The 16,609-nt window shown below is 45.9% G+C and overlaps 1 protein-coding gene across 2 annotated transcripts in view; it reads left to right on the top strand.

The window, feature by feature from the left end:
- Positions 1 to 16,609, top strand: part of robo2 (roundabout, axon guidance receptor, homolog 2 (Drosophila)) — a 134,647-nt gene that overhangs the window by 35,035 nt on the left and 83,003 nt on the right. For both annotated transcript variants that reach the window (XM_038961080.1, XM_038961081.1), the window contains 4 exons: positions 624 to 705; positions 1,387 to 1,552; positions 1,657 to 1,823; positions 10,754 to 10,875. In XM_038961080.1, the coding sequence (XP_038817008.1) occupies positions 624 to 705; positions 1,387 to 1,552; positions 1,657 to 1,823; positions 10,754 to 10,875 (537 nt within the window). The remainder of the gene's footprint in view (positions 1 to 623; positions 706 to 1,386; positions 1,553 to 1,656; positions 1,824 to 10,753; positions 10,876 to 16,609) is intronic.

The raw sequence follows: 16,609 nt of genomic DNA, 5'->3' as shown, positions 1-16,609 counted from the left end.
TTAGCCAGCCTTTCTTGCGGTTGGTGGGGTGGTGGGGGGACAGCGGGGACAGGGGGGATAGCGGAAGGGGGGTAAAGTGGTGGAGGGGGGTGAGGAGAAAATGGAATTCATTAGGAAATTTGCGTCAGCACTTTGAGGCACTGACAATGACACACAAATCAAATCAAACTTTATTTGTCACATGCCCCGAATACAACAAGTGTAGACCTTACCGTGAAATGCTTACTTACAAGCCCTTAACCAACAGTGCAGATCAAGAAGAGTTAAGAACCACTGTTGTGACCCTTCACATGACACACTGTTGTGACCTCAGGGAAGGACCCCTCACATGACACACTGTTGTGACCTCAGAGATGGACCCATCACATGACACACTGTTGTGAACTCAGAGATGGACCCATCATATGACACACTGTTGTGACCTCAGGGATGGTCCCATCACATGACACACTGTTGTGACCTCAGAGATGGACCCATCACATGACACACTGTTGTGACCTCAGGGAAGGACCCCTCACATGACACACTGTTGTGACCTCAGAGATGGACCCATCACATGACACACTGTTGTGACCTCAGGGATGGTCCCATCACATGTTCTATGTTTATCCGTTCTACACTAGCTTTCTGACTCTGGGATCTACACCTGTGTGGCTGCCAGCTCCAGTGGCGAGACATCATGGAGCGCCTTCCTGGAGGTCAAAGGTATGGCACAGTGAACATGTCTTCACCTAGTTTTGTAGTAAACACAAATACATGCTCATTATACCATACATACAGTATTCCATTCTGGGAATAGTTATTTATCCATTCCTCTTCATCCTCCCATTTAACAATAGTATCACGTTTCAGGGAAGAACCAGATTCAGACAATGTCGAAGTAACACAAGTTTATTACTAGAACAAGGGGCAGGCAAACGACAGCTCAAGGGAAGACAGAGGTCAGTGCTCCAGATCAGAGTCCAAAAGGTACAGAGCGGCAGGCAGTCTCAGGGTCAGGGCAAGCAGAGGTCAATAATCCAGGGTGGTGTGACAAGGTACAGAGCGGCAGGCAGTCTCAGGGTCAGGGCAAGCATAGGTCAATAATCCAGGGTGGTGTGACAAGGTACAGAAACGGCAGGCAGTCTCAGGTTCAGGGCAGTTAGAATGGTCAAAACTGGGAAAACTACAAAACAGGAACTAGAAACAGACAGGAGCAAGGGGAAAAACGCTGGTAGGCTTGACGAACACAACAAACTGGCAACAGACAAACAGAGAACACATGTATAAATACACTGGGGATAATGGGGAAGATGGGCGACACCTGGAAGGGGGTGGAGAAAAGCACACAGACAGTTGAAACAGATCAGGGTGTGACAAATAGTTACTGGTCTCTTTCTCCTCCAGACCAAGCTGGGGTGATGGTCATTAAGAACCGTGATGACAACGAGCTCCTTGGCCCTCCCTCCAAACCCGACGTCACTGACGTCACCAAGAACAGCGTCTCGTTGTCCTGGCATCCCGGCCTGACTGGGGCCACGCCCATCTCCTCTTTTGTCATCGAAGCCTTCAGGTTAGTTATGAAGAACCGGAGTGATTTCCTTTTTTCCCTTTTGTATTGCTTCTTAATTATTGTGGTAGCACATTTGTGATATCCTTTTCATTGTCCCATTGCAGCCAGTCGGTGAGCAACAGTTGGCAGACGGTTGCGGACCATGTGAAGACCACGCAGTACACGGTCAAAGGCCTGCGCCCCAACACCATCTACCTGTTCATGGTGCGGGCGGTCAACACCCAGGGCCTCAGTGATCCCAGCCCCATGTCAGAGCCCGTCAGGACACAAGGTATGGGCCTTATACTCAGATAGAACTTTAAAGATTCTGGTAATAATTTTCCCTATCATAACATTTCTAATTTAGCCTCCCCTTCACATTGACTGCTGCAGCTTTCGATAGGGAAAAGGTCATCGTGTTCCAGTTAGATAGTTATCAGGGCCTCTCAGCACGGTACTGTGTGGGCTGAACAGTAACAGTTCTACCGAGATAGCCACCGCAACAACTTCCAGAGGTCAAACTATCCATCTCAGCTCTGCTCATTAAGGCTACAGTCAGGCAATTATGTAAAATAAGCATGTCTACTTTTGGAAGGCCTAAGTGAGTTAGCGCTATCCCTGCCATGTTAATGATCATAACTGGAGAAAATGACTGCCTCCAAACTCAAAGAAGATTAGATTAAGGTGCCGTATAGACCTCAGTCTTCTTATTACATTTATTTGATAAGTCCAGTCCACCGCAATACCCCTGCAACCTTTCGGTTAACATTGTCCAATCGCAGGCCACTATTAGGTTGTGCATGGAGAGAGGGAGTCCATTTGAATAGCAGTACATCTCTCTTTATTTGCTGTTGGCTTCGTTTTGATGCACAGAGATGGTTATTGGCAATGGCAGTCACTGAAGATGAATTGATGTCTGCTTAACTGCGTTTGGCCTGTCGTCCTCTATTACGACTCTGTGATTCATGACTTTATTGGCTGTTTTGAAATACTGTTTCCTCTTGTGAATAATGTTCTGTATTCTGCCCATCTATTTCCCCTCAGTAAATAGGACCAAAATATGTCAGTTGCCATGATTGTGTATTTTCTTTGACCACACTGAATCTGCATTTCACTGGGGGTTTTGATTGGCTTTTAACTGAAAACACATGCAAGTGTGAATGAAATGCGACCTGTGTTGGGAAATAGTCTCATAGTGTCATTCATTCATGTGTTCAGAGTTCACTCGTTGATGTGGTAGTTGTTCTCTGGCTGGGCCTCAGTAAGAGCAGAGAGGAGAAGGGATCTTAAGTTATCTCTTTCTTTTCTCAAACCCAAACGAGTTCTTTATTAAAACTGAAATGAGGTCATTCTAATGCAGATGAAGTTGTTTCTTTTCAAATGAAGTCTTGATCATAGACTGTCGACTCCTTTGTGGAGTCTGATTGGTCTATTCATCCGTTCTCTCAACAAAACCTCTTATGATTGACTTGGCCTCATTGTAAGGAATGGAGGGAACCGTGGCTTTGAAAACTGAGTAGGAGAACTGAAAGTAATCTATCTTTCTTTCTATCTCTCTCTTTTTCTTTCTCTCTATTTCTCTCTTCCACACATTCTCTCTCTCTCTCTCTCTCTCTCTCTCTCTCTCTCTCTATTTCTCTCTTCCACACATTCTCTCTCTCTCTCTCTATTTCTCTCTTCCACACATTCTCTCTCTCTCTCTCTCTCTCTATTTCTCTCTTCCACACATTCTCTCTCTCTCTCTCTCTCTCTATTTCTCTCTTCCACACATTCTCTCTCTCTCTCTCTCTCTCTCTCTCTCACACATTCTCTCTCTCTCTCTCTCTCTCACACATTCTCTCTCTCTCTCTCTCTCTCTCTCTTCCACACATTCTCTCTCTATTTCTCTCTTCCACACATTCTCTCTCTCTCTCTCTCTCTCTCTCTCTCTCTCTCTCTCTCTCTCTCTCTATTTCTCTCTTCCACACATTCTCTCTCTCTCTCTCTCTCTCTCTCTCTCTATTTCTCTCTTCCACACATTCTCTCTCTCTCTCTCTCTCTCTTCCACACATTCTCTCTCTCTCTCTCTCTTCCACACATTCTCTCTCTCTCTCTCTCTTCCACACATTCTCTCTCTCTCTCTCTCTCTCTCTCTCTCTCTCTCTCTCTCTCTCTCTCTCTCTCTCTCTCTCTCTCTCTCTCTCTCTCTGTCTCTCTCTCTGTCTCTCTCTCTGTCTCTCTCTCTCTCTCTCCCTCCATCTCATTTTATCTCTCTCTCTGTCTCTCTCTCTCTCTCTCCCTCCATCTCATTTTATCTCTCTCTCTGTCTCTCTCTCTCTCTCTCTCTCTCTCTCTCTCTCTCTCTCTCTCTCTCTCTCTCTCTCTCCCTCCATCTCTCTCTCTCTCTCTGTCTCTCTCTCTCTCTCTCCCTCCATCTCATTTTATCTCTCTCTCTCTCTCTCTCTCTCTCCCTCCATCTCATTTTATCTCTCTCTCTCTCTCTCTCTCTCCCTCCCTCTCATTTTTTCTCTCTCTCTCTCTCTCTCTCTCTCCCTCCATCTCATTTTATCTCTCTCTCTCTCTCTCTCTCTCTCCCTCCATCTCTTTTTATCTCTCTCTCTCTCTCTCTCTCTCTCTCCCTCCATCTCATTTTATCTCTCTCTCTCTCTCTCTCTCTCTCTCTCTCTCCCTCCATCTCATTTTATCTCTCTCTCTCTCTCTCTCTCTCTCCCTCCATCTCATTTTATCTCTCTCTCTCTCTCTCTCTCTCTCTCTCTCTCTCTCTCCCTCCATCTCATTTTATCTCTCTCTCTCTCTCTCTCCCTCCATCTCATTTTATCTCTCTCTCTCTCTCTCTCTCTCTCTCTCTCTCTCTCTCTCCCTCCATCTCATTTTCTCTCTCTCTCTCTCTCTCTCTCTCTCTCTCTCTCTCTCTCTCTCTCTCTCTCTCTCTCTCTCTCTCTCTCTCTCGCAGTGCATGCTGGGTGTTTTTGGAGTTTGAGTGTTTGGTGTGGAAAGCTCTATCCTAACTAACTTTCTTGATTCTTTTCTTTACATGTTATTTTCTATGGTGGAGGGTTAATGCAGTATTTGTTTTAGCGGTATCCAAAGTTTTTTTTCAAAGTTAGGGTGGAAGAGGACAGAGTAATTTTCCTGGGGTTTGGAAGGTGCGGTGTGCGCGATGGCTTCTCAGCCTAGCGCGGAGGAGACGCTGTCGATACAGCATGGATTCAGGTGTGTTCCTGAGAACGGAGTTAAGGTGGAGGAGGTTCTGCTCGCGGTCGGTGAACAGGTAGGAGCTGAGTTTATACATTCTGCTTCTAGAATGAACAAAGCTGTGGTTGTGTTCATGAAAAGGGCTAATTTGGTTGGTAGGCTAATTGCTAGCGGAATATTTGTAAGGGATGTGTTGGTGTCAATTTCACCTCTCTCTACCCCTTCAACAAGAGTTGTAGTGGCCAATTTGCCTCCGTTTATTACGGATGATCAAATTAGGAAAGAGCTGAGTCGTTTTGGTAAGTTTGCTAGCGGTTTCCGTGTACTATCAGCAGGTTTTCAGGCAGATGCCGTTAAGCACGTTGTTTCGTTCCGGAGGCAAGTGTTTATGTTTCTGAACAACAATGAGCAACAGCTAAATGTGCACTTTAAAGTGAGACATGGGGAGGGGCTCTATGCAGGTTTTGCCAGCACAGATAGTCTACGGTGTTTTGAATGTGGGGATTTGGGGCACAAGAGTTTTGCGTGCCCACACAAAGGCCGTAGACAAGGTGAGGGTACAGGCGCCAGTGGGGGAAATCGAGGTCAAAGTGCAGGGGGTAAGGAGATGCAGACAGCAGAGGCTGGGCCTAGTCAGGCTAGAGATGGTGGTGTAGATGAGGTTGGGCCTAGTCAGGCTAGAGATGGTGGGGTAGCTGTAGCTGAGTTTAGTCAGGCTAGAGATGGTGGGGAAGCAGAGGCCGGGTCTAGTCAGGCTAGAGATGGTGGGGTAGCTGAGGCTGGGCCTAGTTATGCTATGGAGGGTGGTGTAAAGGGTGCTGGGTCTAGGCAGGATATGGATGGTGGTATAGAAGAGGCTGAGTCTAGTCAGGCTATGGATGGTGGGGTAGCTGAGGCTGGCCCTAGTCATGCTATGGAGGGTGGTGTAGATGATGCTGGGCCTAGTCATGCTATGGAGGGTGGTGTAGATGATACTGGGTCTAGTCAGGTTATTCTAGTGGATGAGGAGAGTATAGTGGGGAAGTGTAAGAGATTAGGGGTGGAGGAGGAGGGTGTCAAGCGGAAAAGGAAAAAGGGTGTGGGCAAAGGCACAATGGAAATGTTGCCTGTTGCTGTGGGTGAGGCCCTAACCAGAGAGAAAGAGCAGGTGGTCAGGGTGGGAGATAGAGAAGAGGAGGAAAGTGAGTCTGAGGAAGAGGATGAGGAGTTATTTTTTTCAGACTCTTCTTCAATTGGCCCGGAGCTGACAGCCAGTCAACCAGAGGGGTCTAAGTACACGTTGAGAGAACTGACAAGGTTCCTGAATGAGACTAAGGGGAAAAAAGTTAATCTTGAGGCTTTTTTTCCTGATCCTAGAAAGTTTGTAAGATCAGTAAAACATGCAATGAGAAATGAGGGGCATGGTGTCCTCTCACCCAGGAAACGGTTTAGGTTGAGGAAGTGGGTCACAACAGTGCGTAAAGGTTTACCTTCAGACACTGTTTAAATGTTTAATTTCTTTCTGACACTGGGGCTTTTTGAGCTTTTCTATTGGTCTATTTCTCTGCTGGCTTTTCTCCCACTTCTTATGGAGACTCTTCGGGTAGGCTCGCTTAATATAAATGGCGCCAGAGATGCGGGAAAGAGGAGTGTGTTGGGTGAATATGTAAAACAAAAAAAAGTACAGGTCTTGTTTCTGCAGGAGACGCATAGTGATGTGGTGAATGAAGTCGATTGGGGGCTCTGGTGGAAAGGGGCAAGTGTGTTGAGCCATGGGACAAATCTTAGTGCAGGGGTGGCAGTCCTTTTTGCACCGGGTATGTCTGTAAAAATTTGCTCCTCAAAGGAGGTGTGTAAGGGCAGGTTGCTTGTTGTTAAAGCAGAAATTAACAGCATGGGCTTTGTTTTTATAAATGTGTATGCGCCTAACACAGGGAGAGAAAGAGGGGTTCTATTTGGGAGTCTTAGACAGGAACTCTCACAAGTAGCGCCTGAGGAGACGCTGGTGATCGGAGGTGACTGGAACTGTACAATGGATTTTACAAAAGACAGAAATGGGGAAGAGCCTCATTCAGTGTCAGTGGGAGTGTTAGGGGACATCATTAACCAGTTCGACCTAGTGGATGTTTGGAGAACTAAACATCCAAACACAAGACAGTATACATGGGTGAAGGTCTTTGGGGCTAGGGTGAGTGCAGCCCGACTTGATCGTTTTTACATGTCCAGGAATCAGAGCAATAGGCTGCTGGGCGCTACCATTCTCCCAGTGGGGTTTTCGGATCACCACATAACCATGGCTCGGCTGTCTATTTCACCAGGGCCCCGGCAGGCATCTTATTGGAAGTTCAATGTAAAGCTCTTACAAGATGCCACTTTTTGCTCAGGTTTCCAGACTTTTTGGGAAAGGTGGGGGCAGCGAAGAGAGGAGTATGAGTCTCTGAGTCAATGGTGGGATGTGGGGAAAGTGCAAATTCGGCTTTTCTGTCAACAGTACACAGCTCTCTCATCCTCAGAGGCTAGGAGAGTATTGGGGGAACTAGAGCGGTGTATTAGTGAGATGGAGGTAGAGATGGTGGGGCAAGGCAATGTAGGCCTCCAGGCTAATTTAGCCGAATTACGTAGGGACCTGGGCAGTTTTTTCCAGGTTGAAGCAAAGGGAGCACTTGTAAGAGCTAGGTTCTCCATGCTCAAGGAGATGGATGCTCCCAGCTCCTTCTTCTTTGGTTTGGAAAGACAGAGCAGTGAAGCCAAGGGTATGCATTGTTTACGGCTCTCTGATGGGCGGGTGACCTCTGTGGTGGGGGAGATGCGGGAGCGGACAGTGGAGTTTTATACTGAATTGTATAGGGCAGAAATGTGTGATCCTATGTGTGCTCAGGTGGGGCACAGAGGGATGAAATGGACATTCCTCTGTTGTCACATGAACTGGCAGAGGCCGTAACCCAGATGTCCCCCGGTCGTGCACCGGGGGTCGATGGACTTCCAGTGGAGTTTTACAAAAAATTCTGGGGAATAATTGGACAGGACTTCTTTTGCGTCTTGCGTGAGTGCATCGGGGTAGGAGAGTTGCCGATGAGCTGCCGTCGGGCGGCACTGACTCTCCTGCCCAAAAAAGGGGACTTGTGTGAACTTAAGAACTGGAGGCCTGTGGCATTACTCTGTGCGGACTACAAGATTTTTGCCAAGGTCCTCTCTAACAGACTGAAGTCCCATCTGGACTCTATAATACACAAGGACCAGACATATTGTGTACCGGGACGCTCAATCACGGACAACTTGTTCTTGATTAGGGACATGTTGGACTTGTCGAGAGGTTCTAATGTGAACTTTGGACTGGTCTCTTTAGATCAAGAGAAGGCCTTTGATAGAGTGGATCATGAGTATCTGTTTAATGTGATGTCTGTGTTTGGGTTTGGGAAGAGTTTTGTGACCTGTGTGAAGCTGTTGTATGCTGGGGCGTCATGTATGGTTAAGGTGGGAGGGGGGCTCAGTAGGCCAGTCTGGGTGAGACGGGGCATTAGACAAGGATGCCCTCTATCTGGGCAGCTATACACACTAGCCATTGAGCCTTTTTTAGGACTGCTACGCAGGAGATTGCAGGGAGTGTGCTGGACAGGCATGGATGTGGTGACAGGAATAGCAGTCTCAGCATATGCAGATGATGTTTCTGTGATGGTCAGGGATGGGCAAGATATGCAGGAACTAGAGACCAGTCTGAAGGTGTACGAGGGAGCTTCATCAGCTAAGGTAAACTGGGGAAAGAGCAAAGCTCTGTTATGTGGGGCATGGGGGGATAGGGCTCCTCCTCTGCTTCCAGGGGGTTTGCAGTGGGGTTGTGAAGGGCTTAAAGTGTTGGGGGTGTACCTGGGCTCGGAGAGGTGGGTCAGGAAGAACTGGGAGGGGCTGTCACAGGCAGTGGTGTCAAGACTGGCCAGGTGGAGGTGGCTCCTATCTCAAGTGTCATATAGAGGGAGGGTGCTGATAATTAACAACCTGGTGGCATCTTCCTTGTGGCATAAACTGGCTGTCCTCAACCCCCCCGCCGGTCTGCTTGCAGACCTGCAACGCAAGCTGGTGGACTTCTTTTGGTCGGGACATCACTGGCTGAAGGCAGCAGTGTTGTACATGACCGTCCACGAAGGAGGACAGGGCCTGGTGGAACTGGAGAGCAGGATGGCTGCTTTCCGGCTAAAGGCGGTGCAGAGACTGCTGTACCATACTGATGTTGGCTGGAGGGAACCAGCATGCGCGCTGCTGAGGAGAGCTGGTGATTTAGGTTTGGACCGGCAGCTGTTCCTCATGAAGCTGGAGAGGCTGAGTACAGCAGGTCTCTCAGAGTTTTACTCTGCGGTGCTGAGGACCTGGCAGCTATTAAGACCCACACGAGAAGGGGGTGTGGAGCCTGGGCAGTGGGTGTGGGAGGAGCCTATTTTCCACAACCCAGCCATCCCTTTGAGATCGGTTCAGTCTGCCACCCTGCAGAGGCAACTGATGGCAGGGGGTGTACAAAGGCTAGGTGACCTGAGAATGCTGGGAGAGGAGGGGTGGAAAACCCCGGAGGTCTTGGCTCAACAAACAGGAATAACGTCTCTTAGGCTGCTGGAGAGATTCCTGGAGGAGGTCCAGGAGGCACTGTCTGAGCAGGTAAGGGGGGTGTTTGAGAGGCCAAAGGGAGAGGGGCCACCAATGTTTCCGCCACTGCAGGTGACGGCAGAGACTGGAGACTGGCAAGGGGGTCTGGAGGACTTGTTAGATTTTAACACTCCGAGCCTGGGGGAGTTTGAGGGGGTGGGAGGTAAAGCCCTCTACAACCTCTGCGTTAAGGTTAGGAACATTCGGAGCCTAACAGGAGTGAAGGCACATCAGTGGCAGGGGGTATGTGGGGTGGAGAGTATGGTGGGTTTTAGATGGAGGGCGCTCTATAAACCCCCAGTACCAAAGAGGTCAGGGGACCTCCAGTGGAGGGTTCTTCATGGAGCCCTGGCCACTAACAGCTGGTTGGCGCGGGTTGATCCGGGAATTGGGCAGGGGTGTCCTTTCTGTCAAATGAAAGAAACTGTGATTCATGTGTTTTCTGTGTGCACCAGGTTAATGCCATTAATGTCTCTGTTGGAATGTCTGTGTGAGAGGTTGGGGGTGGTTTTTGCTGTTGGGATGTTTATAATGGGATACAGGTATTCGAGTAAGGAGAAAGAAAAATGTGTTTTGTTGAATTTTCTGTTTGCTCAGGCGAAGTTAGCTATTTGGCTAACAAGGAGAAACAGGGTCAAAGGTGGGGGGATAACAGACCCTTTACTACTGTTTAATGGGATGGTCTCTGCGCGCCTTAGGGTTGAGTTTGAGTTCTATAAAATGATAAAATGTGTGGAGATGTTTGAGGAGATATGGTGTGTTGGGGGGGCTGTATGTACAGCTGGGGAAGATGTTTTGGATATACGGTTGTAGGAGAGGGTATGTTTTTTGTGTATGGTGATTTGTATCATGTGGTAGATGGTAAGGTGAGTATGGTACATGTATGCAGTACAGGCTATATTTTGTTTTTTTTATTTTAGGGGGGGAGGGTGGCGAGTTTGAAATGAAATGAGAATGTTTCAGTAAAGAAAGACAAAAAGTCAAAAGTCTCTCTCTCTCTCTCTCTCTCTCTCTCTCTCTCTCTCTCTCTCTCTCTCTCTCTCTCTCTCTCTCCCTCCATCTCATTTTCTCTCTCTCTCTCTCTCTCTCTCTCTCTCTCTCTCTCTCTCTCTCTCTCTCTCTCTCTCTCTCTCTCTCTCTCTCTCTCTCTCTCTCTCTCTCTCTCTCTCTCTCTCTCTCTCTCTCTCTCTCTCTCTCTCTCTCTCTCTCTCTCCCTCCATCTCATTTTCTCTCTCTCTCTCTCTCTCTCTCTCTCTCTCTCTCTCTCTCTCTCTCTCTCTCTCTCTCTCTCTCTCTCTCTCTCTCTCTCTCTCTCTCTCTCTCTCTCTCTCTCTCTCTCTCTCTCTCTCTCTCTCTCTCTCTCTCTCTCTCTCTCTCTCTCTCTCTCTCTCTCTCTCTCTCTCTCTCTCTCCACAGACATCAGTCCTCCAGCCCAGGGGGTGGACCACAGACATGTACAGAAGGAGCTGGGGGAGGTCATAGTTCGTCTTCACAACCCGGTCGTCTTGAGCCCCACCACCATTCAGGTCACCTGGACGGTAAGTGTCACACTGTGATTGGTCTTTAATGAGTCTGATGTGAAGGATATAATGCTGCTCCCAGACAAGGCCCAAATCCCCGTCATTCACATGAAGAAAATAAGGAAATACAGGGGAGGAGATCAGGGTGCCTTGTGAGAATTCATCATTAGCGAGTGGGTAACCCGCCTCTACCATTCGTTCTATTGGCCAACGTGAAATCACTGGAGAATAGACTGGATGAGCTCCGTTCAAGACTCTCTACCAATGGGACATTAAAAACTATAATATCTTATGTTTCACCAAGTTGTGGCTGAACGACGACACGGATAATAAACAGGTGGCTGGCATTTTCCGTGCATTGGCAGGACAGAACAGCTACATTCGGTAAGACAAGGGGTGGTGGTGAGTGTCTATTTGTCAATAACAGCTGGTGTGTGATGTCTAATATTAAGGAAGTCTCGAGGTATTGCTCGTCTGAGGGATGAGTACCTCATGATTAGCTGTAGACCACACTATCTACCAAGAGAGTTTTCATCTATATTTTTCGTAGCTATTGTTGTGACGTGACTATAATTAATGTGATGACTGCTATTCATCGAATAATTACCTCCTACGTTTAATTATTACTCGATTAAATTAATCATGTAACAATTAATTCCTTAGGAATCTGGGGCACCATGGGAAAAGTTTGTTTAATGAGTTACCATTTCCCCTTTTAACTCAAGAATATATAGATATCATACCAGTCACTAATTAATCATTTCCTCATATCAGTCTCATTCTGAATGTCGTAGACTCCGTAAATCTGCACAAACCCGGCTCTCATTGATCATTCCGTACGACACAATGTGATTAGATTTATTTATTTACTAACAAGCTAAATGATAATATAAGATACACACACGGTATAGGTTATTGATTAGAAACTTAATACGATGACAACAGGTCCCTAGTGAACCAACACAATATGACACGTGTTACACAAGATGGAGTTTTAAATAGAGAGAGAGAGCGAGAGAGAAAGAGAAACAACACTTGGATACATTTGTAAACTACGCTTAGTTTAGCCCTATTACCTTGCCCCGAAATGCCGCTCTTATGGGTAAGAAGTGTAATGCATGTATTTACATGTTGAAGGTCTCCGTTGGGTATCTCTGTGGGGTATCTCTGTTGGGCCCAGGCCTTCGTGGGCCGAGTTCCGCTTAGTGAGAGAGATCCGACGTAGGCCTTGTTCTTTGGAAGACCATCTCCTTCGTTCTCGGGTGTAAGTCTCTGATTGTCCACAAGATGTCACAATGTCCTTTCTCTTAGTTGTCTGTTTCCTTGTACTCGTTCTGGCAGAGTGGTCTTCTGAGGATGGCTAATCAACTGTGTAGGTGATCCCAGTGTGGGGATGAAAGCAGTGTAGACGAACGATAACTTGAAAAGAATAACCAGATGGTCTTGCTTGAATTCACCTTCTTAGATACAGTACTTAGAAATGCTACTCAACCATAGCATTGATTGTTAAGAGGTTCCTTTGTCTTCTTCAACCTCGTGTTGCGTTTTTGGGTTCACGACTATCCGTAGACCTTGGCTGCAGCTCGTGGTCATCCTAGTCTGATATGTTAATTCTTAACATTCTTAATTCAAGTGCTTTATACCCTCAGGTAGAAAGGGGACATTTCTGTCTTAATGACACGCTCCCTGGGTTCCCTGGGGTGTAGCTAGTTACGAGGCAAGGTATCAACATTTACAATGGTCTAGTTAGATAACTAAAATCACAGTCTTATCATCACAAAAACATTCTCTTTATCTGTATATTTTCTACACAACGTAAAGTATTTGGATCCTCACAGTAGAGTCATGTTACTATCTATTTACCACCACCGTTTACCACCATTTGGAAAATCTGACCATGATTCTATCCTCCTGATTCCTGCTTACAAGCAAAAACTAAAGCAGGAAGTACCAGTGACTCCCTCAATACAGAAGTGGTCAGTTGACGCGGATGCTATGCTACAGCAATGTTTTGCTGCCAGAGACTGGAATATGTTCTGGGATTCATCCAATGGCATTGAAGAGTATACAACCTCAGTCATCGGCTTCATCATTAAGTACATCAACGACGTCGTCCCCACTCCCCACAGTGACCATACGTACAGATCACAACCAGAAGCCATGGATTACAGGCAACATCTGCACTGAGCTAATGGCTAGAGCTGCCGCTTTCAAGTAGTGGGACATTAATCCGGACGCTTATAAGAAACCCGCTATGCCCTCAGATGGAACATCAAAACGGAAAATCATCAATACAGGACTTCAAACTATTACGGACTACAAAGGGAAACCATGCCACAAGCTGCCCAGTGATACGAGCCTACCAGACGGACTAAATGTCTGAAGTAACACTGAAGCATGCATGAGTGCACAGGCTGTTCCGGATGACTGTGTGATCACGCTCTCCGTAGCCGATGTGAGCAAGACCTTTAAACAGGTCAACATTCACAAGGCCACAGGGCCAGACGGATTACCAGGACATGCACTCAGAGCATGCGCGGACCAACCGGCAAGAGTCTTCACTGACATTTTCAACCTCATGACTGTTGGGTCGACGGTTTCATTATTGCAATAATTAATCGATATTGAATAAAGATGATTGTTTTCAGAAATGACAATGTCTCTCTCACTTGAATAGAATATATAATGATAATGATAAAACAGAGACCTTATATAGGACTTAAAAATGCTAAGTTGTTTGTTCTAAACTCTTCCAGGCTATCTCTATCTCGGGTCACACACACCACATATTGTCTATGGAATGCCAGCTTTAGGTAATTATCACCAAGTCATTGTCAGCCCAAGCTACCTAGCAAAACCCATTTCCTTGACCCTACGCCCAGACTAACTTCTGGAAGATAGAGTGGAAACCATCTCTTTACAGAAACAGAATTAAACAGAACAGAAATGTCTTCCTGTTTGTTAAGTATTAATTGTTAACTATTAATATCAAACAAACCAGGTAAATATGTAATTTGTCTATCATACGGTGTCAGAGGAAGGTCCAAAGAATTGTCAAAAACGGCAGTCACCTAAGTCATAGACTGTTCTCTCTGCTACCGCATTACCGGAGTGCCAAGTCTAGGTCCAAAAGGCTCCTTAACAACTTCTACCTCCAAACCATAAGACTGCTGAACTATTAATTAAATGGCCACCTAGATTATTTACATTGACACGCCCCGCCCCTTTGTTTTTACACTGTTGCTACTAGCTGTTTATTATCTATGCATAGTCACTTTACCCCTACCTATAGTACATGTAACAATTACCTCGACTAACCTGTACCCCCACACATTGACTTGGTACAGGTACCCCTTGTATATAGCCCCATTATTGTTTATTTACCGTAATTTCCGGACTATTAAGCGCACCTGAATATAAGCCGCACCCACTGAATTTTTAAATAATATGTATTTTGTACATAAATAAGCCGCACATGTCTATAAGCCGCAGGTGCCTACCGGTACATTGAAACAAATGAACTTTGCGTTTTTTCATGCCCAGTTGTTTTCAGCGTGACGGATGATTCGCCTTTCCTGTTGACAGTCCGAGTGAGAGGCAGGTCAAACGTTAGAGGAACCTCATCCATATTTATGATGTCGTACAAACACCTATGAAGGTTTACATAGCAGTCATCGCCGTTAAAAAATGGTCTCTTTTCAGGTTTCGGCTTAAATACAAAAAAATAACAAAATGTCTATAGTTTTCCTCCCCAATTGTTTGTTGTGCTTGTTTGCAAGACCAGCACTCAGGCCTTGGAAATGGAACTGGCAGCCTATCTTAATTTAGGCTGTAATGATCTCCAAAACGCATGAGGTCATCACATGATGGAATGCTCCGCTATCTTTGCATCAGTGAATTTGCGGAAGTTTGAAACTTTTTCCTCGTAGTCGGGAGGGAGCTGCTGACACAGACTCGTCCGTACCCTGATGGACAGGCCTTTACGTCTCATAAATCTTAGACACCACGATGGTCCACCTCTAAAATCCTCAAACTTCATTGCGGTGGCGATTGTTTTGGCTTTCAGTCGGATCTGCACAGTTGAAACACCTCGGCCGTCTGCTCTCTGTGTGTTGACCCAGTCTTCAAGCTCATTTTCTAGTTCGGGCAATCTGCTTTTCTTCCCTCTGAAAGCTTTTGTTGTCTTTTTGCACTGAGTCAGTTCCTCACGCTGCTGTTTCCAACGTCTTATCATCGACTAATATGACTACTGATGCAACAACTAGCACGGGTTGCTAATATGACTACTGACGCAACAACTAGCACGGGTTCCTAATATGACTACTGATGCAACAACTAGCACGGGTTGCTAATATGACTACTAACGCAACAACTAGCACGGGTTGCTAATATGACTACTGACGCAACAACTAGCATGGGTTGCTAATTTGACTATTGGCGCACCAACTAGCATGGGTTGCTAATATGACTATTGGCGCACCAACTAGCATGGGTTGCTAATATGACTACTGATGCAACAACTAGCATGGGTTGCTAACATGACTACTGATGTAACAACTAGCATGGGTTGCTAATATGAGTATTGTGCTTTTGGCTAACGGACAACGAAAGAAAGTTGTTAGAACATGAGATAAACGCTGGTTTCAATGGCATATGAGGAAGTGTTTACAAAATAATTCCGTCAACATTTCTATGGTCAGATTTTTTGGCTAGGCTACTTTGAAACAAGGTAAGACATGATTCATAAAATGACAAAACATCCAGGTTTTAAACAATTACGTTTATGGCTAAACATACTAAACAAAAATATAAAAACGCCTCTGCCCAGTCATGTGAAATTCATTAAGGCCTAATGAATTTATTTCTAGTTCGGGCCATCTGCTTTTCTTCCCTCTGAAAGCTTTTGTTGTCTTTTTGCACTGAGTCAGTTTCTCACGCTGCTGTTTCCAACGTCTTATCATCGACTCATTAAGGCCAAGCTCCCGTGCAGCAGCTCTATTTCCTTTTCCAACAGCCAGATCGATTGCCTTCAAATTGAAAGCTGCATCATATGCATTTCTCCGTGTCTTTGCCATGATGAGGGTGACAAAATGACGACCGTAATCAGAATGATGGGAAGTTTTAGCGCGCTCGATTTACGTCACATTATGTGACGGTGCTCAGTTTTTTGGCGGCCTGAATCTTGTGAAAAAAATCCATAAATTAGCCGCGTCATTGTATAAGCCGCGAGGTTCAAAGCGTGGGAAAAAGTAGCGGCTTATAGTCCGGAAATTACGGTAGTAAATATTTTCTTAACTCTATTTTCTTAAAACTGCATTGTTGGTTAACTTCTCTGCGCTACGGATCCTTTAGCGGGATCATTTTCCTAAACAACCGCTGAATTTCAGGGCGCAAAATATTACTAAAAATATTTATAATCATGCAATCACAAGTGAAATATACCAAAACACAGCTTAGCGTGTTGTTAATCCACCTATCGTGTCAGATTTTGAAAATATGCTTTGCAGCGAAAGCAATCCAAGCTTTTGTGAGTGTATCAATCAATGCTACAACAGCTAGCCCCAAATTAGCATGGTCACACTTACCTTTGGTAATCTTCGGATGTTTGCACTCACGAGACTCCCAGTTACACAATAAATGTTATTTTTGTTCGATAAATATTACTTTTATAACAAAAAAACACCATTTGGGTTGCGCGTTATGTTCAGAAAACCAAAGCCTCGTTCCGTTCGACGAAAATTCCAAAAAGTAT

Source organism: Salvelinus namaycush, chromosome 23, assembly GCF_016432855.1.
Source record: "Salvelinus namaycush isolate Seneca chromosome 23, SaNama_1.0, whole genome shotgun sequence".
NCBI lineage: Eukaryota > Metazoa > Chordata > Actinopteri > Salmoniformes > Salmonidae > Salvelinus > Salvelinus namaycush.
This window is presented reverse-complemented; position numbering and strand designations above follow the sequence as displayed.